Source organism: Ranitomeya variabilis, chromosome 5 (genome assembly GCF_051348905.1).
Source record: "Ranitomeya variabilis isolate aRanVar5 chromosome 5, aRanVar5.hap1, whole genome shotgun sequence".
Taxonomy (NCBI): Eukaryota; Metazoa; Chordata; class Amphibia; order Anura; family Dendrobatidae; genus Ranitomeya; species Ranitomeya variabilis.
The window spans coordinates 492,279,341-492,301,026 of record NC_135236.1 but is presented as its reverse complement, the minus strand read 5'-3'; the positions used below and the strand labels follow the sequence as shown (position 1 = coordinate 492,301,026).

Below are 21,686 nucleotides of genomic sequence, written 5' to 3'. Positions count from 1 at the left end.
GTCTTTTTTTTATCAGGAAGGAGATGCATTGCGGCGTGAGATTTCTTACATGACTGATGGCAAGAAAATTGGCAGAAAGCTCCAAGACACATTTGCGGATTCCCTACGCTATGTGAATAAGCTCCTTAATAGTAAATTTGGCTTTGCATCGCGGAAAGTTCCTGCTCACATGCCACACATGATAGACCGTGTCGTTATGCAGGATCTCCAGGATTTGTAAGTATACTTTATCACCAGGTGGTTGGCTTTGAAGAGTTGTCTCTAAGCTAGAAGAGCTGCTGCTAGTGTGCCAAGTATTGCAAAGATCAAGCGTCACACACACCTCTTATATGGTAAATGCCTTGTGAAGCACGATCATTCATCGTTACAAATATAGTGTTTGTCAGATATGTTGTCATTTTTATATAGTCCAAAAAAAACGCAGCACAGCTTAGGCGGGGACGAAAATTCTCCAAGGATAACCAGATCAGCACCCTAACTTCCCAATATCCAATTAGAAGAAAACCCTGAAAATGATCCTTTATCCACCCACATCCGCTAAGTTTCCACTCTCTAAGGAGCCTTTTTCAAGCACTGCCATTTTTTTTTTTAGCAGATCTACAAAAATGAGGTAGCACATCGAATCAGATGAAAAAAAGTGAAAACGGTCCTTCATTCACCTATATTTCAGCTTTTGTAAATCTATAGTTAAAACAGAAATGGCAGTAGAACTGGAAATCTACGATGGGGCAGCACTTCATTAATGAGTCCCTGGAGGTGAAAAAAAACTGATACTCTCGTCCCGGATTGGTGCTGCTCCTCAGTAGTCAGTGATGTGTGCCTGGTCTGCTGAGATCATGAGTAGGTGTGAGCATCACATGAGCGCTGCAGGCAGTCAGTGGCCGCTGATTGGCGGAAGCGTTCACAGAGCTGAAGAAACTTAGGAAATGCTCTCGTTATCTAAAGCAGAGAATGACATCTTGAATTGAACTATTAACATTAATATAAATTAAATATGGGGTCATAATTACATTTATTGATCTTTGACCTTTTTACCATAAGCAAACCTAAAAGGAATGCGCAGGTGTAATTGAAATACTGTTAAGCCTAGTGCAGGACCTGAAGAAGAGGTGCATAGTACGAGGTTAAAGCAACACATAGCAGAGCAGATTTACTAATCCTTATCTAGACCGCATAAACATACATGAGGCAGAAATGTGCCAAATCCCTCAGGGTGGTGCATGTGGTTTGATTTGGCACACGTCAAACTCTTTCCTTTTTACATTAGCTCTTATGTGGTATGCTTTGCGCCTAAAAGGTGAAGCACATTGGTAACTAATTTGGCACAGCTAAACAAAATTGGGGGATCTTTTCTTCTGGCGTGTCCCTTGCCAGAAATATCATTCCAGTCAGGAACTAGAGTAGCATGTCTGGCGTAAGAAAAGCTGGCACAGTTGATGAATGTGAAAGTCAGGCGTAGCCACACTCTACCCCACCCCAGCTTCTCCCTAGTTTCGTCCATTTTGGCTGAGCCGCTTCAAACTAGTGTGAAAGCGGGAAAAGTTGCAAATATTGTATGTTTTTCAAAGTTTTACACCAGTTTTAAGGCATAAAAGCTTTTGCTGAATCTTGCTCTAAGTGTTTGGCAAGACACCAACAACAGCTTATTTTTCTGCACCAGCATTTTGGCACAACTTATGCTTTAAATGGGTTGTCGGGCCTAAGGCTACAAGAATGCTATCACTTTGTGTTGGGATTCTTAGGCATCAGGAGTAGGCGGTCATGTGACCATAACCATGCGATTTGCATACTTTCGGCCACATTCCAACTAGACTGTGTCCGGCCTTGCTTAATACACTTGCAATGAGGGAAGCCTCATCCATCTAGTTGGCATGTGGCCACATGTATGCAAATCACGATGTGAGGATTCACAATTCTATGGTCACATAGAGTGACTGTAGACTTGTAGCCTATGTTATACACAAATAAATAGAGCAAAAAAGTCCACAGATACATATTTATGTATAAAAAGTATAAATGACGTTTTATTACAATCAATCAATAATACAAAACAACAACAAAATCATAAGTCAAAAACTGCAGAGATACGCTGTATGCACTCTGCAGAGCAGAAAGGGACAATAAGGAGGAAACATGACGGAAAATTGAGTAAGAGGGAGGCACTATTAATAAATCCTTTTGTCATGTGAATAAGCCAAACAAGCACATGTTATTAAACGCAGGGTCCCAAAGGTATCCCATAAATGTAACCAGCAAAAATTGTGTAACATCATGCAGGCTTACCCATGTCAGTGGTCACAGAGAGTACCCCCTCCTTCTCAACGCCCCCGAAAGCACGTTTCGCCAGATGGCTTTTTCAACAGGGTTCATATACGGCCTGTCCCATGGTGTTTAAATAATGACAAAACCGGAAACGCCGCCGGACAACCGGCGCATGCGCGGTGGTGCCCGGTGCGCGTCATCACCGAAGTCGTCGCAGCTGGGCGTGCATGTAGGTGGAACACCACCGTGTGACGTCAGGTGACATACACGCCCAGCTAGTAACGGCAGCAGCGGCCAGGACGAGCGATCCGGGCCACAGCGGGCATGCGCACTGCCGGCGGCCATATTTAAGAAGACCACGGTGGCGGCCATCTTTGAAAGGATCAGAGAAGCGCTACATACTCCTACAGTGTATTTATGTATAAAAAGTGCACCAATAAAGGTTAATAAATGAATTGGGCATAGTTATTTATAAAAAAGGGGGGGCTATCATATTGTATTAATATGAGATACACTGCACTGGTCACTTTAATTGCTAAATATATCTCCGGTGATATTAGTTTTGTCACTTTAATAGAGGTGGGTTATATAATCTTTCCCCCCCCCTTTTTTATAAATAACTATGCCCAATTCATTTATTAACCTTTATTGGTGCACTTTTTATACATAAATACACTGTAGGAGTATGTAGCGCTTTTCTGATCCTTTCAAAGATGGCCGCCACCGTGGTCTTCTTAAATATGGCCGCCGGCAGTGCGCATGCCCGCTGTGGCCCGGATCGCTCGTCCTGGCCTCTGCCGCTGTTACTAGCTGGGCGTGTATGTCACCTGACGTCACACGGTGGTGTTCCACCTACATGCACGCCCAGCTGCGACGACTTCGGTGATGACGCGCACCGGGCACCACCGCGCATGCGCCGGTTGTCCGGCGGCGTTTCCGGTTTTGTCATTATTTAAACACCATGGGACAGGCCGTACATGAACCCTGTTGAAAAAGCCATCTGGCGAAACGTGCGTTCGGGGGCGTTGAGAAGGAGGGGGTACTCTCTGTGACCACTGACATGGGTAAGCCTGCATGATGTTACACATAATTTTTGCTGGTTACATTTATGGGATACCTTTGGGACCCTGCGTTTAATAACATGTGCTTGTTTGGCTTATTCACATGACAAAAGGATTTATTAATAGTGCCTCCCTCTTACTCAATTTTCCGTCATGTTTCCTCCTTATTGTCCCTTCCTGCTGTGCAGAGTGCATACAGCATATCTCTGCAGTTTTTGACTTATGATTTTGTTGTTGTTTTGTATTATTGATTGATTGTAATAAAACGTCATTTATACTTTTTATACATAAATATGTATCTGTGGACTTTTTTGCTCTATTTATTTGTGTATATCTCTGTTTGGAGTGGTCCTAGTGATTGGACGCCCTGGGGGTGTTCTGGGAGAGCTGAGGTTTTCCGCTCTCAGCCACAGTTTACCTCAGTGCTTCATGCTTGCGTGATTACTTGTAGCCTATGGCCCGACAACCCCATTAACTTTGGCATAACATTAATAGTAAATCTGCCCTGGTGTTTGTTTTGCCTCGTGTGTTCCTTCAAGAAGTTATAAAGATTTGGTGCAAAAGTTGACAGCAGCTTCCATGCATTCTCCTTTGCGTTTGATATGTTCCTTGCAGGTATCCAGCGGAATTTGACAAGACGTCTGCCCATAAAGTGCGTCATTCAGAAGATATGCAGTTCGCCTTTTCTTTTTTCTATTATTTAATGAGTGCAATCCAGCCACTAAACATCTCCCAGATTTTCTATGAAGTAGACACTGATGGGTCAGGAATTCTATCCGATAGAGAAATCCGAACGCTGGCTACAAGGATACACCAGTTACCTTTAAGTTTGCAGGTATTTTTAGATCTGTGTGAACTATTTTGTCATTTTTGGACAGATCTACCATTGGAGATGTGAACATAGCCTAACACATTGACGTTTTTTGTGATTTTGAATGATTAACTATCATACAATTGTGTGTTCTAGGATCTGACTGGCTTGGAACATATGCTTATTAACTGCTCTAAAGCACTCCAGCTGAACAGCACAGGGGAATCCGTAGCTCCAGCAACACAAGAATCGTATTACGATCCAAATTTGGTAAAAAATCTTTTTTTTCTTTTATGTTTTTTTGAATAGTATTCATAATTCATTAATGTAATCAGTAACAAGAATATTAATAAGAACAACTATCACCATAATAAAATAAGGACGTGAATGTAAAAATCCTAGTGCAATCCCAATCAATTAATACCTATTAATTAAATAAAGCCATGATCGTTTTTTAGAGGTCATTGGTTTCAAAGGATTTTACACATGGGGTATTTTTTTAGTTAAATGGGTATATTTTAGGTTTAAAAACGTTTTTGCAGTAGAGTTTAATTAAAAATGTTGGACTAGTTCCATCTATAGACTCTGTGTATCACAGTACATAGATTGCAGAATAAGTTAAAAGTTGAATTTATCAGTGAGCGGATCCTTGCAGCTCAGGTCAGTAACCCATATCTCTCTTTCCCTGAGCAATCTTCTAAGAGGAATTATGACCACACTTTCAACAGGTCACAAATCAGCTTAGAAGGTGGTTCAAAAGAAAGATAAGAATTACCGACATTGCAATCAGAACAAGCTCACTGACTGATTCACTGTTAACTTGTTCTATTTTCTTTGATTATTGCAAAAAAAATCATTTTTCAGAAACATGCATTAAATTAAAAAATGCCCTGCTTTCTTTATGCATTGTTATTTCTATTCACTAAAACATAAAAATAACTGAGATGCACGATTTTAAAGGACTTTCACAGTGAAAGTAGTTATAAATAAATAATCACTGTGACGATCCGGCATATTTGTGCTATACATTGACATCCCATTAATTTGAATAGGTAATGTGTAATGATTCATTTATTCTGCCATCAGTGGGACTCTGTACTGTAAGCCAATAACTATGATAAGCTGTTCATGCAGAGTCAACATGTATCACAAATCATCAGCTTGAACATGTATATAAGTCACTCCAAGGTAAAAAAAAAAAGGGTATTTGGGAGTGGTGATCCAATCCAGCCAATGGGTTCTATTATTGCACCGATGGCTATTGTTGTCCCTTGTCCCCCCTAGTCCGGTTACTTGCTTCTAGTGTAACCATCAGCTGTGGAAAACGGCAAAATGGAAAAAACGTAGTCTTCTACATGGGATTGTCAGCTTGAATTGAATGTACATTTTGATCACAACGCCTTCCTTATGTGTAAGGTAGTCCGGTATCAGCTTGTATATAACAGCTTGTATATATACAAGACGTGATATATCTTGATTTTTCCAAAGCGTTTGATACCGTGCCACACAAGAGGTTGGTACACAAAATGAGAATGCTGGGTCTGGGGGAAAATGTGTGTAAATGGGTAACTAACTGGCTTAGTGATAGCAGAAGGTGGTTATAAATGGTATATTCTCTAACTGGGTCGCTGTGACCAGTGGGGTACCGCAGGGGTCGGTGTTGGGACCTATTCTTTTCAACATATTTATTACCGATCTGGTAGAAGGTTTACACAGTAAAATATCAATATTTGCAGATGATACAAAACTATGTAAAGCAGTTAATACAAGAGAAGATAGTATTCTGCTACAGATGGATCTGGATAAGTTGGAAACTTGGGACGAAAGGTGGCAGATGCAGTTTAACCCCTTTCTGACCTCGGACGGGATAGTACGTCCAAGGTCAGAAGCCCCGCTTTGATGCGGGCTCCGGCGGTGAGCCCGCATCAAAGCCGGGACATGTCAGCTGTTTTGAACAGCTGACATGTGCCCGCAATAGGTGCGGGCAGAATCGCGATCTGCCCGTGCCTATTAACTAGTTAAATGCCGCTGTCAAACGCAGACAGCGGCATTTAACTACCGCATCCGGCCGGGCAGCCGGAAATGACGGCATCACCGACCCCAGTCACATGATCGAAGGTCGGCGATGCTTCAGTATTGTAACCATAGAGGTCCTTGAGACCTCTATGGTTACAGATCCCAGGCAGCTGTGAGTGCTACCCTGTGGTCGGCGCTCACAGCACACCTGATTTTCTGCTACACAGCAGCGAACAGCAGATCGCTGCTATGTAGCAGAGCCGATCGTGCTGTGCCTGCTTCTAGCCTCCCATGGAGTTAAAAAAAAAAGTTAAACATTAAAAAAATGTGAAAAAAATTAAAAAAATATAAAAGCTTAAATCACCCCCCTTTCGCCCCAATCAAAATAAATCAATAAAAAAAAAATCAAACCTACACATATTTGGTATCGCCGCGTTCAGAATCGCCCGATCTATCAATAAAACAAAGCATTAACCTGATCGCTAAACAGCGTAGCGAGAAAAAAATTCGAAACGCCAGAATTACGTTTTTTTGGTCGCCGCGACATTGCATTAAAATGCAATAACGGGCGATCAAAAAAAAGTATCTGCACCAAAATGCTATCATTAAAAACGTCAGCTCGGCACGCAAAAAATAAGCCCTCAACCGACCCCAGATCATGAAAAATGGAGACGCTACGAGTATCAGAAAATGGCGCAATTTTTTTAAAATTTTTTTTTTTTTTGCAAAGTTTGGAATTTTTTTTCACTACTTAGGTAAAAAATAACCTAGTCATGTTAGGTGTCTATGAACTCATAGTGACCTGGAGAATCATAATGGCAGGTCAGTTTTAGCATTTAGTGAACCTAGCAAAAAAGCCAACCAAAAAACAACTGTGGGACTGCACTTTTTTTGCAATTTCACTGCACTTGGAATTTTTTTCCCGTTTTCTAGTACATGACATGCTAAAACCAATGATGTCGTTCAAAAGTACAACTTGTCCTGCAAAAAATAAGTCATCACATGGCCAAATTGACGGAAAATTAAAAAAGTTATGGCTCTGGGAAGGAGGGGAGTGAAAAACGAACACGGAAAAACAAAAAATCCCAAGGTCATGAAGGGGTTAACAATGATAAATGTAAGGTTATACACATGGGAAGAAGGAATCAATATCACCATTACACACTGAATGGGAAACCACTGGGTAAATCTGACATGGAGAAGGACTTGGGGATCCTAGTTAATGATAAACTTACCTGGAGCAGCCAGTGCCAGGTAGCGGCTGCCAAGGCAAACAGGATCATGGGGTGCATTAAAAGAGGTCTGGATACACATGATGAGAGCATTATACTGCCTCTGTACAAATCTCTGGTTAGACCGCACATGGAGTACTGTGTCCAGTTTTGGGCATCGGTGCTCAGGAAGGATATAATGGAACTAGAGGGAGTACAAAGGAGGGCAACAAAATTAATAAAGGGGATGGGCGAACTACAATACCCAGAGAGATTAGCAAAATTAGGATTATTTAGTCTAGAAAAAAGACGACTGAGGGGCGATCTAATAACCATGTATAAGTATATAAGGGGACAATACAAATATCTCTCCGAGGATCTGTTTATACCACGGAAGGTGACGGTCACAAGGGGGAATTCTCTGCGTCTGGAGGAGAGAAGGTTTTTTCACCAACACAGAAGAGGATTCTTTACTGTTAGGGCAGTGAGAATCTGGAATTCCTTGCCTGAGGAGGTGGTGATGGCGAACTCAGTTGAGGGGTTCAAGAGAGGCCTGGATGTCTTCCTGGAGCGTAACAATATTGTATCGTACAGTTATTAGGTTCTTTAGAAGGACGTAGATCTGGGGATTTATTTTGACGGAATATAGGCTGAACTGGATGGACAAATGTCTTTTTTCGGCCTTGCTAACTATGCTACTATGTTATTATTGGTTTACTATTTATATTGAGTTCATGTTTGCTTTCATGTTTGTGAATCTTATCAATTTTTTTTTATAGCCTCCGGTGACCAAACAGCTAGTGGTTAATTGTAAACCGGTTACTGATCTGATAAGAAAGGCATACAAAGATAAGAATAAATACAGGTAAGGGACATTTGTCACTTTTACATCTAGATTAGTGATGAGCGAGCGTGCTTGGATAAGGTGTTATCCGAGCATGCTCTTGTCTTGAGTATTTTCAGCATGCTCGAAAAAATGCTCGATTTGCCAAGGCTGCATGTCTCACGGCTGTTTGACAGCTGCCATACATGCAGGGATTGCCTAGCAAACTTATCTTACTTAACGACCTTGGATGTATGGGTACGTCATTGCGATCGCCAGCACACGGGCTGTGCGTTCGCAATCGCTGCCAGGTGTCAGCTGATTTTGCACCGCTTCCAGCACTTTAACTACCTAAATGCTGCAAGCCCCCTCTGCCATTATATCAGCGCCCCCATAACGTCATCGCGGGGGGGGGGGGACATAATTGCTATGGTGACCCGATGTCGTCGCATAGCTAGCAAACTTGCTGGATCTCCTTCAGTGCGTGAAGAAACAAGTTTGTCAGTGCAGCGCTGTAAAGCATAGGACTCCTGTAATGCTCCTGCATTCCTATGCCTTGCAAGCGATCCGCCGCCAAAAAGTGAAAGTCCCATCGTGGGATAAAATAAAAAAAATTGTAAAAATATATATGTATACACTGCTCAAAAAAATAAAGGGAACACTTAGACAACAGAATATAACTCCAAGTAAATCAAACTTCTGTGAAATCAAACTGTCCACTTAGGAAGCAACACTGTTTGACAATCAATTTCACCTGCTGTTGTGCAAATGGAATAGACAACAGATGGAAATTATTGGCAATTATCAAGACACCCTCAATAAAGGAGTGGTTCTGCAGGTGGGGACCACAGACCACATCTCAGTACCAATGCTTTCTGGCTGATGTTTTGGTCACTTTTGAATGTTGGTTGTGCTTTCACACTCGTAGTAGCATGAGACGGACTCTATAACCCACACAAGTGGCTCAGGTAGTGCAGCTCATCCAGGATGGCACATCAATGTGAGCCGTGGCAAGAAGGTTTGCTGTGTCTTGTGAGTGTAGTGTCCAGAGGCTGGAGGCTCTACCAGGAGACAGGCCAGTACACCAGGAGACGTGGAGGGGGCCGTAGGAGGGCAACAACCCAGCAGCAGGACCACTACCTCGGCCTTTGTGCAAGGAGGAACAGGAGGAGCACTGCCAGAGCCCTTCAAAATGACCTCCAGCAGGCCACAAATGCACATGTGTCTGCACAAACGGTTAGAAACCGACTCCATTAGGATGGTCTGATTGCCCGACGTCCACAGATGGGGTTGTTCTCACAGCCCAACACCGTGCAGGACGCTTGGCATTTGCCACAGAACACCAGGATTGGCAAATTCGCCACTGGCGCCTTGTGCTCTTCACAGATGAAAGCAGGTTCACACTGAGCACATGTGACAGAGGTGACAGAGTCTGGAGATAATAATATAATAATAATAATTTTTATTTATATAGCGCCAACATATTCCGCAGCGCTTTACAAATTATAGAGGGGACTTGTACAGACAATAGACATTACAGCATAACAGAAATCACAGTTCAAAATAGATACCAGGAGGAATGATGGCCCTGCTCGCAAGCTTACAAACTATGAGGAAAAGGGGAGACACGAGAGGTGGATGGTAACAATTGCTTTAATTATTTGGACCAGCCATAGTGTAAGGCTCGGGTGTTCATGTAAAGCTGCATAAACCAGTTAACTGCCTAAGTGTGTAGCAGTACAGACACAGAGTGCTATTAACTGCATAAAGTGTATGAGAACATGATGCGAGGAACCTGATTGTTTTTTTTTTTTTTTTTAATAGGCCACACAGGGATGGTTAGGTTAATGCATTGAGGCGGTAGGCCAGTCTGAACAAATGAGTTTTTAGGGCACGCTTAAAACTGTGGGGATTGGGGATTAATCGTATTAACCTGGGTAGTGCATTCCAAAGAATTGGCGCAGCACGTGTCAAGTCTTGGAGACGGGCGTGGGAGGTTCTGATTATTGAGGATGCTAACCTGAGGTCATTAGCGGAGCGGAGGGCACGGGTAGGGTGGTAGACTGAGACCAGAGAGGAGATGTAGGGTGGTGCTGAGCCACGGAGTGCTTTGTGGATGAGGGTAGTAGTTTTGTACTGGATTCTGGAGTGGATGGGTAGCCAGTGTAATGACTGGCACAAGGTAGAGGCATCGGTGTAACGGTTGGTGAGGAATATGATCCTGGCAGCAGCATTCAGGACAGATTGGAGAGGGGAGAGTTTGGTAAGAGGGAGGCCGATTAGTAGAGAGTTACAATAGTCCAGACGAGAATGAATAAGTGAAACAGTAAGAGTTTTTGCAGAGTCGAAAGTAAGAAAAGGGCGAATTCTAGAAATGTTTTTGAGATGCAGATAAGAAGAGCGAGCCAGTGATCGGATGTGGGGGGGTGAATGAAAGCTCGGAATCAAAGATGACCCCAAGGCAGCGGGCATGTTGCTTTGGAGTAGTGGTGGAACCGCACACGGAGATGGCAATGTCAGGTAAAGGTAGGTTAGTAGAGGGAGAGAACACGAGGAGTTCAGTTTTTGACAGGTTCAGTTTCAGATAGAGGGAGGACATGATGTTAGAGACAGTGGTAAGACAATCACTGGTGTTTTCTAAAAAGGTCGGCGTGATAACAGGAGAAGAGGTGTATAATTGGGTGTCGTCAGCATAGAGATGGTACTGGAAACCAAATCTACTGATTGTTTGTCCAATAGGGGCAGTATACAAGGAGAAGAGGAGGGGGCCTAGGACTGATCCTTGAGGAACCCCAACAGTAAGGGGAAGGTGAGAGGAGGAGGAACCAGCAAAACATACAGTGAAGGATCGGTCAGAGAGATAGGAGGAGAACTAGGAGAGAACGGTGTCCTTGAGGCCGATGAGGAGGAGCTGATGATCCACAGTATCGAATGCTGCGGAGAGATCCAAGAGAATTAGCATGGAGTAATGACCATTAAATTTAGCTGTTAGTAGGTCATTAGAGACTTTAGTGAGGGCAGTTTCTGTAGAGTGTAAAGAGCGGAAGCCAGATTGAAGAGGGTCGAGAAGAGAGTTATCTGAGAGATAGCGGGTAAGAAGGGAGTGGACCAGGCGTTCGAGGAGTTTAGAGATGAAGGGAAGATTAGAGACAGGTCTATAATTAGCGGCACAATTTTGGTCGAGGGAGGGTTTATTAAGTAATGGATGTATGATGGCATGCTTAAATGAGGAGGGAAAAATACTGGAAGTGAGAGAAAGGTTGAATATTTTTGTTAGGTGAGAGGTGACAGCCGGGGAAAGGGACTGGAGGAGGTGTGACGGAATGGGGTCACTGGTGCAAGTGGTCGGGCGAGAAGATGCAAGGAGCCTGATTACTTCTTCTTCTGTAACTGGTTCAAAGGCAGAGAGTGAACTAGATGCAGTGGGGGAGGGAGGACAGTGCATGGTATGAAGAGATTGGGAGATGATTTCCTGTCGAATGTGGTCAATTTTTTCTTTGAAGTAATTGGCCAGATCGTCAGCGCGGAGATCCGTAGTTGGTGCCTGCTCTCTTGGGTTGAGTAGGGACTGGAAAGTGTCAAAGAGACGTTTAGGGTTATTTGACAGTGAGGTGATGAGGGTGTTGAAATAGGTTTGTTTGGAGAGGTGAAGGGCAGAGTTGTATGCCCTGGAGAGCGATCTGCTGCCTGCAACATCCTTCAGCATGCCCAGTTTGGCAGTGGGTCAGTAATGGTGTGGGGTGGCATTTCTTTGGAGGGCCGCACAGCCCTCCATGTGCTCACCAAAGGTAGCCTGACTGCCACTAGGTACCGAGATGATATCCTCAGACCCCTTGTGAGACCATATGCTGGTGCGGTTGGCCCTGGGTTTCTGCTAATGCAGGACAATGCCAGACCTCATGTGGCTGGAGTGTGTCAGCAGTTCCTGCAAGATGAAGGCATTGAAGCAATAGACTGGCCCACCCGTTCCCCAGACCTGAATCCGATTGAGCACATCTGGGACATCGTGTCTCTCACCATCCACCAACGTCGCGTTGCACCACGGACTGTCCAGGAGTTGGCTGATGCTTTAATCCTGGTCTGGGAGGAGATCCCTCAGGAGACCATCCGCTGCCTCTTCAGGAGCATGCAGGGAGATCATACAGGCATGTTAGGCCACACACACTACTGAGCATCATTTCCTGGTCTTCCTCTGAAGTTGGATCAGCCTGTAACTTAATTTTCCACTTTGATTTTGAGCAGTATTCCAACTCCAGACCTTCGTGGGATATTAGTTCTGATTTATGTTGATCATTTTTAGGTTTTATTGTTTTCAACACATTCCACTATGTAATGAATAAAGATTTACAACTGGAATATTTCATTCAGTGATGCCTAGGATGTGGGATTTTAGTGGTCCCTTTATTGTTTTGAGCAGTGTATATTTCTTTATCGCCTCTCATTGGGGGACACAGGAACCATGGTGTATGCTGCTGCCACTAGGAGGCTGACACTATGCAAATAAAAAGGTTAGCTCCTCCTCTGCAGTGTACACCCCACCGACTGGCAATATACTCTTCAGTTTAGCTTAGTGTCAGTAGGAGGTGGACACGGGTCTTTGATTAGACCCTTATCTACCTCAATGTGCGTCGTTTCTTTTCAGGTTTTCCGGAAGGGATACAGGGTGAACAGTCACACCTGTAGTCCCACAAGGCGGACTATGAGTACGGCGTGTACTGCCACCCCGTATCCTCATAGATCCCTCACCAGGACCAAGATCCTAGCACACAGGCGTGCTTAGAAGTCCGGTCCTGGCTCCGTCACCCACCCACTCGCCGTGCTTAGAAGTCCGGTCCTGGCTCCGTCACCCACCCACTCGCCCACCAGAGCCTGTCGGTTGCGGAGACGAGGACGTCCATCAGCTCCCTGGACGTCTCATACCTTCGTTTCAGGTTAGTTTTGGCGTGGGATGTTTTAGGTGAGTATTTCCCCTATCCCATCCCAGATTTTTCATGGGGGGCCTTTTTTTGTTAGGGGCTCCCAGACGGTGACCCTCTTATACCTGGTCATCGCCTGCATCCATGCAGCGGCGCGGCCGGGATTGATTATCGCGCGGTGACCTCCGTAGGCACGCGTATTTCTTTCCCCCCCCCCCCCCATGCTTCATCGGCCGCGCGGGGTCCTTACAGGCTGCCGCGCTCCTATCCCCGGTGGTCCTCAATCTGACCGGCGCTGCGGGTTATCAAGGGGCACCTCACAGCGCGGCAACACTGCAGGCTGTCGCCTATCCTCCTGTGGCGAGCTGCTCTGGTGCCGCAGGTGGTTGCTCACTGCGGCGCCCTTTTCAGCGGCACAGCCTGTAGGCTGCTGCGCCGCCCGTTTTCCCTTGCGCCGCCCGTTTTCCCTTGCGCCGCACCTTTCCGGCGCCGCACCTTTCCGGCGCCGTGGCTCCTCGGCCGCCGGCTCCTAATTTAGGCCCCGGCAGAAGCCGGGGCCTACTTCCGGTTTTCTCTCTCCCCCACTTCTGCCTCTGCGGGCGGGTTTTTCCCCGCCCGACATATGTGCCCTGCCCACCGGCGCCTCCGTGTCTGGCTCCGCCCCCTTTCCTCCAGAGAAACTCGTCTGGTCACCGCTTCACAGCAGCAGGAGCTCACGCAGCGCGCCCCGCATCTTCGCCTACCGCATCTCTTTTGTGGGCACAGCACGATCTGCGGCGGGGTTTTTCTCCAGTCAAGCACTTCCAGGACCGGGTCCGTGAGTAGCTGCACTGCAGACTGACACCCCCCTCTGCCTACACTGTCCCCTAACCTGCTGGCATTTTCTTCAGGGACCTCTCAAAATGTCTAACTATAAAGGGGGCCGCTCTCGCCCTCCTACTTCTTCCTCTAAGTCTTCTGTCTTAGTCAAATACTTTGCTTGTTCGTCCTGTAACAGCAAACTTCCCTCAGGTGAGTCCTCTCCGCTCTGTCAGGCCTGCAGCAACCCGATTGTTTCCACCGCCCAGGATCCCCCGGCTGATCCGCCCGAGAGTGATACCCCCATCCCAGGCTGGGCCTCCACTCTGTCTCAATCGGTGGCTGATTTAACACGGGTGTCTCAAACCCTGGTGTCTGTACTGGATCGGTTACCCCTGCAGACCCCTGCAGTTGCCAGCGGGTCGCAGGAACCGCCACCCGAGCCCTCCTTGATAAGCCACAAAAGGTCCAGACAGGAACGTCGGTCTGAGTCCTCTTCTCGCTCCATCTCGCCACACGGCCCTCCCCTGCGGTCGGTGTCCCCCCGATCCTCCTCCCCTGAGTCAGGCGAGGCTTTCTCTGATGCGCCCTCGGAGGATATTTCGGAGCTGGATTCTAGCCAAATCGCCACCATGAGAGATATGGTCCAGAATCTCATTGGGGCAATAAACCAAACCTGTGGCATCAAGGATCCCTCTACGGAACCCGCAGATCAGGCGGTTTCGTTTAGACGGGCCAAACCACCCTCCAAGTTTTTTGCTCCTCATCCTGAATTCGTGGAAATCTTGTCCAGAGAGAGACAGAACCCGACCAGACATTTTTGAGAGGGGAAAACGCCTGGGCGTGTTATATCCTTTTCCTCCAGAGCTTACCGCCAATTGGACGGTCTCTCCCTCGGTGGATCCCCCCGTTTCCAGGCTGTCCACCAACACGGTGCTTCCTCTGTCCGGCAGAGCATCTGTGAAGGACTCTAACGATAGAGTTGTAGAATCCTTCGCGAAATCAGCCTTTGAAGCAGCTGCGGCGGCGCTATGCCCAGCTTTTGCTTCTACGTGGGTTTCTAAATCCATTTCCAAATGGGCCAAAGATCTCCGTCGAGGTATCCTGGACGGGGCGCCTCCTGCGCAACTAGCGGAGCTTGCCAACCAAATTTCCCACGCTGGTGAATATCTGGTCTCCGCCTCCCTGGATGCCGCTTCTTGTGCTGCTCAGGCTTCCAGCATTGCTGGAAGCCTGGCAGGCGGACTTATCTTCCAAGAAGTCCCTTACCAGTCTGCCCTTCCAGGGCTCTCGTCTATTTGGTTCCCAGCTGGACCAAATCATTAAGGACGCCACCGGGGGTACAAGTTCTCTTCTCCCCCAGGCTAAGCCCCGTCGTCCTCCTCCTAGACGGCAGTTTCGACCCTTTCGCCGCTTCGCAGCGTCAAGCTCCTTTTCCCAGCAGCAACAGAGGCCACAGGCACGTCAAGAGAAGAAGGCGGTGTCCTTTAGGCCCACTCCGTCCTGGTGTCCTCGCTACTCCCAGGGCAGATCCTCCAGGCCCAGGACTGGAAGATCCACCTCTGCATGACTCTCGGCAAGACTCCAGCCCAACTCCCAGGTTGGGCGGCCGTCTTCTCTTTTTCAGGGACGCCTGGCTTTCCGCAGTAGAGGACGCATGGGTCAGGGAAGTTGTATCCTCGGGATACAAGATAGAGTTCGTTTCACGACCCCGGGATCGTTTCTTCGAATCCCGTCCTCCAAGAGATCCCGCTTTAGTTCCGGGCTTCTTTGCAGCCATCGCTTCTCTTCTCAAGGCCGGGGTTATCGTTCCCGTACCAGAAAAAGAACGTTTCACGGGTTTCTACTCGAACCTTTTTGTGGTACCGAAAAAGGACGGCAAGGTTCGTCCCATTCTGGACCTCAAATTGCTGAACAGGAGAGTTCATCTGAGACGCTTCAGGATGGAATCTCTTCGTTCAGTAATTGCTTCCATGGAGGCCCAGGAATTTCTGTGCTCAATCGACATCCAAGACGCCTACCTCCATGTTCCGATATTTCCCGGACATCACCGTTTCCTGCGCTTTGCAGTGCTCCGGGAACATTTTCAGTTCGTCGCCCTGCGTTCGGCCTCGCAACCGCTCCAAGGGTGTTCACAAAGATCATGGCGGCACTGATGGCCATCTTGAGAGTCAGAGGCCTGGTCCTTTTTCCTTACCTCCACGACATCCTCATCAAGGCTCCATCCTTTGCTCAGGCTCACGAAAGCCTGCCTATTGTTATCGACACCTTAGTCCGTTTCGGGTGGCTGGTCAACCGGAAGAAGTCCTGCCTTATCCCTTCTCAGCGCATCATCTTTCTGGGCATGCTCTTCGACGCTCGTCAGACCAGAGTCTTCCTTCCCAAAGACAAGAAATCCACCCTTTGTCGGGACATACGCTTGCTCCAGGGTCCTCGGCCTCCCTCCCTCCGTTCGGCCATGAGGGCTCTGGGGAGGATGGTAGCAACATTGGAAGCGATTCCCTTCGCCCAATTTCACTCGCGACCCCTCCAGCAAGCCATTCTGTCTCAATGGGACAGGTCTGTCTTCTCCCTGGATCGGCCAATCCGTCTCTCTTCTCGGGTCAAACGGTCTCTCAACTGGTGGTTGGCGTCACCCCTCGTCTCCCAGGGCAGGTCCTTCCTTCCAGTTCACTGGCAGGTGGTGACGACTGACGCCAGCCTGCTCGGCTGGGGTGCGGTGTTTCGTCACCTGACGGTCCAGGGCCGTTGGTCGTCGCAGGAGTCGTCTCTGCCAATCAATGTCCTCGAAATTCGGGCCATTTTTCTGTCCCTCCGCCACTGGGAAACTATTCTCAGGGGCCTGCCAGTCCGGGTCCAGACGGACAACGCCACGGCCGTGGCATATGTCAACCATCAGGGGGGGACCCGGAGCCCCTTGGCCCTTGCCGAGGTATCCAAGATCCTCCTTTGGGCAGAGGCTACAGTTCCGGTGATATCCGCGGTGCATATCCCCGGCGTGGACAACTGGGGCGCCGACTTCCTCAGCCGCGAGGGCCTCGCGGCAGGGGAATGGTCCTTGCATCCGGAGGTCTTCCATTAGATTTGTCTTCGATGGGGGACTCCGGACGTGGACCTCACGGCGTCTCGAATGAACAGGAAGGTTCCGCAGTTCGTCTCCAGGTCTCACGATCCTCTCGCAGTGGGCGTCGACGCTCTGGCCATCCCTTGGTCACAGTTCGGGCTGCCTTACCTGTTCCAACCCCTTCCACTTCTTCCCAAGCTGTTGAAGAAGATCAAAGCGGAAGGGGTGCCGGTCATCCTGATCGCCCCGGATTGGCCCAGGAGAGCTTGGTTCGCAGAGCTCGTCAACCTTCTCGCGGACGCTCCCTAGCGCCTTCCTGACAGGCCCGATCTGCTGTCTCTGGGTCCGATCTGCCACCCGAATTCTCAGTCGCTCAGTTTAACGGCTTGGCTGTTGAGACCGCGGTTCTAAGAGCGTCCGGCCTTTCCGACCGGGTGATTCACACCATGATTCAGGCTCGGAAGCCTTCGTCTTCCAGGATCTACTACCGTACCTGGAAGGCTTACTTCCTTTGGTGCGAGTCCAACCACGTTCCATCTATGACCTTTTCCCTGCCTTCTCTTTTGGCCTTCCTTCAGGCAGGACTGGATTCGGGCCTGGCTCTTAGCTGCCTGAAGGGCCAGGTTTCTGCGCTTTCCATCCTCTTTCAGAAGACTTTAGCTTCTCGGCCACAGGTTAAGACCTTCCTTCAAGGAGTGGCCCACACTGTCCCGCCGTACAGGGCCCCTGTGGATGCATGGGATTTGAACCTGGTACTGGACGTTCTGAGGGTTTCTCCCTTTGAGCCCCTTCGGGAGATTCCTCTATCAGTTCTATCTTGGAAGGTGTCCTTTCTTGTGGCCATCACGTCTATTCGCCGCGTTTCCGAGTTGGCGGCTCTGTCTTGCCGACCTCCGTTTTTGGTCATTCACCAGGATAAGGTGGTCTTCCGGCCTCCACCTTCTTTTCTTCCTAAGGTGGTTTCAACCTTCCACCTCAACGAGGACATCATTTTACCTTCCTTTTGTCCAGCTCCGACATCCTCTGGAGCGATCTTTGAACAAGCTGGACCTTGTCAGGGCAGTGAGGATCTACCTGGATAGAACCTCCTCTTTTCGAAAGACTGATTCCTTTTTCGTCATTCCTGATGGCACGCGCAGAGGCAAACCGGCTTCTAAGGCGACTATTGCTCGCTGGATCAGAATGGCAATTTTGGAGGCTTACCGGGTCAAGAACAGAGTGCCCCCTCCTGGGATTAAGGCTCACTCTACCCGGGCAGTCGGCGCCTCCTGGGCGGTGTGCCACAGGGCTTCCGCCCTACAGCTTTGCAAAGCGGCAACTTGGTCTTCCATCCACACGTTCGCCAAATTTTACAAGGTCCATACCTACGCTTCGGCGGATGCCAGCCTAGGCAGAAGGATCTTGCAGGCGGCAGTGGTGAGTCCTCTGACCTGATGGAAGTCTGTTTTTCCCGCCCTTGGGACTGCTTTGGGACGTCCCATGGTTCCTGTGTCCCCCAATGAGAGGCGATAAAGAAAACAGGATTTTTGGTTGCTTACCGTAAAATCTGTTTCTTGGAGCCTCCATTGGGGGACACAGCTCCCTCCCAATGTTTCTGTTATATGTTATATGACTGTTCTCACGTTTACAGTTCTCAAGTTTGTGGTTATGGTTTTTCAACCTTGTTCATTATCTCCTACTGCTTTCTCACTAACTGAAGAGTATATTGCCAGTCGGTGGGGTGTACACTGCAGAGGAGGAGCTAACCTTTTTATTTGCATAGTGTCAGCCTCCTAGTGGCAGCAGCATACACCATGGTTCCTGTGTCCCCCAATGGAGGCTCCAAGAAACAGATTTTACGGTAAGCAACCAAAAATCCTGTTATCTCCCATAAATAAAAATTTTTATGAGAAAAAAATAAACAAAAAAGTACACATTTGGTAGCTCCGCATCTGGAACAACCCGACTAATAAAACTGTCCCACTAGTTAACCCCTTTAGTGAACACCGTAAAAAATAAAAAATAAACAATGCTTTGTCATACCACCAAACAAAAAGTTTATAAAACATGATAAAAAAATAAATGTAAATAATTATGGTACCGCTGAAAACGTAATTTTGTCTCGCAAAAAACAAGCCACCATACAGCTCCATCAGCAGAAAAATAAAAAAGTTATAGCTCTAAGAATAAAGCAATGCAAAAATCGTACCGTATTTTCCGGGGTATAAGACGACTTTTTAACCCCTGAAAATTTTCTCAAAAGTAAGGGGTTGTCTTATACGCCGGGTACGGCATGTTCGGAGCTCTGAGGTCGCCACATATGGTGCAGGGAGCGGTCTCGGATGGTTCCCAGGGTCTGGAGGAGAGGAGACTCTCCTTCAGGCCTTGGGTTTCATATTCATGTAAAAAAAGAAAAAAAAAAAAGAATAAAGATAAAAAATATGGATATACTTGCCTTCCAACGGCCCCCGGAGTTCTCCCGGTTCTCAGCGGTGCATGCGGCATCCGGGACCGCTCCCTGTACACGCCGTATAAGACGACACCCGGTGTATAAGATGACCCCCGAAAAGTTGGGGGTCGTCTTATACGCCCAAAAATACGGTTATTGTTTCCATAAAAAAGTTTTATTATAAAAGTGCCAAAACATAAAAACTGACCCGAAGAATAAAGCTGCCTCATCAATTTTACCACATGCAGAACGGCATAAAAAAAATTCCTGAATTTCTCATGTTTGTTAATTCGTTCTGCCAAAAATCGGAATAAAAAGCGATCAAAAATTGTCATGTGCCTGAAAATGTCACCAATAAAAATGGCAACTCATTCCGCAAAAAATAAGCCGTCACATGACTGTTGGCCAAAATATGGAAAAATCATAACTTTCAAAATATGGCGATACAAAAACAACGTCTTTTAATGTGTCAGCAACCAAACAAAGAAAACTATATAAATCTGGTATTGCAGTAATCACACCAACCTGAAGAATAATGTCATTAATCACTTATACTACACGAGGAATGGTGTGAAAAATAAATACCAATTCTTTACCTGCTGTTGATTTGGTCATTCTGCCTCCCAAAGATCGCAGTAAGGTTCGGCTCACATTTATCCTGCGCTGAGCACTTACACCAGGAGTTTCCATATAAATCTCTGAAAAACATGATTCAGACAGAACCACCAGCGGTAGATTCTTATAATGAGGCAGATGGAGGCAGTGTGGATGCCGTCTGACCTGTGATCCGGCTGTGTTCACCTTAATAGGGATGCATTAAAGTGCAGTCAGCCACAGTTTTGTACACTTTTGAAAAGAAGGACAACACTGAACAGAGGCCAGATGGAGTCCACAGTAACGCTGCTGACTCATTATAGTAAATAGACCCTTCGGGTGTTTTATCTGAATCACGTCACTCAGAGATTTAGATGTAAACCCCGATTATAAGTGCTCCGCATAGAGCGCCGAATAAATGTGATCCCAAATGTTATGTAAAATGTTCCAAACAAAAGCTTCAACTCAATCCACAAAAGAAGCAAGTCCCTATTCAGGTCCAAAATCTGTCTATAGAAATATATCCAGCGAATTCTAAGCTCCCCTCCCTTCTGAGCATCACAGTGTGTCTAAACTGCAGTTAGCGTCCATGTTTGGCATTTCTGTAGCGATGAGAGCTCGCCTAATTAACGGGAGCATGTCTACAGAAGCACAAGCTGAGTACAATGTGCTGGTCAGCAGTTTGCAATTTACCCTCATCAACATCCACTGCTGCTTGTTTCTGGAAAACACCCATGAAGTCAAAATCGTCACTACACCTGTAGATAAACTCCCAAAGAGGCATAATTTCCAAAATGAGGTCACTTGAAGGGGGATTCTGCTATTCTAGCACTTAGGGGTTCTGTATATGGAATCCACAAACTATTCTAGGATAATTTGCACTCCAGGAGGCAAATAGCGCTCCGTCCGTCCGTCCCTCCCAAGTCTCGCCGCGTGGTTAAGCAGTACTTTACAGTCATATCTAGAGTATTTCTATTTTCAGCAGAAATTGTGGAACACATTTTGGTGCCATTTTTACCCATTTCCCACTGTGAAAATGTAAAATTTGGGGTTGAAACAAAATTTGGAGGTGAAAATGTAATTATTTTTTTCTTCATTGTTCAATGGTATAAAATTCTTTAACCCACCTATGGTGTAAATATGATCACTGCACCCCTAGGTGAATTCATTGAGAGGTGTACTTTGTAAAATGGTGTCTCTTATGGGGGCTCTGCTGTTCTGGCACGTCTGGGGCGCTCTGCCAATGTGACATGGCACCCTCAAAAGAGTCCAGCAAAATCTGAACTCCAATATGGCGCTTCTTCCCTTCTGAGCTTTGCACTGTGCCTGAAAAGTAGTTGTCTACCATGTATGGGGTATCGGCGTACTCAGGAGAAATTGCACAACAAATTTTGCGTTCCATTTTATCCTGTTACCCTTGTGAAAATAAAAAAAATTGGGGCTAAAATAATTTTTTTTGAGAAACGTGATTTTTTTTTAAATTTATTTTTTATACTATACCTATCGCTCATAGTCCTTACCCAGAAGCAAGACAGTGACCCCCCTGATTACTTTAACTAAATACATTTGCTTCATGGAATGGTACCTTCTCCTTACACTCTGCACTATAGCACCTTTTTTTTTTTCTTCCCTCTTTCCCTTTCTGGGTAGATTGCTGGGCATGTGCAGTTTTGTAATAGACACTGGTTGCAGCACCTTCATG

The 21,686-nt window shown here is 46.7% G+C and overlaps 1 protein-coding gene across 3 annotated transcripts in view; it reads left to right on the top strand.

Annotated features, from left to right (window-relative positions):
- GNPTAB (N-acetylglucosamine-1-phosphate transferase subunits alpha and beta) overlaps nucleotides 1-21,686 on the top strand; it is a 128,450-nt gene that overhangs the window by 88,827 nt on the left and 17,937 nt on the right. For all 3 annotated transcript variants that reach the window (XM_077265615.1, XM_077265613.1, XM_077265614.1), the window contains exons 14-17: nucleotides 17-216; nucleotides 3,939-4,158; nucleotides 4,291-4,404; nucleotides 8,141-8,226. In XM_077265615.1, coding sequence (XP_077121730.1) covers nucleotides 17-216; nucleotides 3,939-4,158; nucleotides 4,291-4,404; nucleotides 8,141-8,226 — 620 coding nt within the window. The remainder of the gene's footprint in view (nucleotides 1-16; nucleotides 217-3,938; nucleotides 4,159-4,290; nucleotides 4,405-8,140; nucleotides 8,227-21,686) is intronic.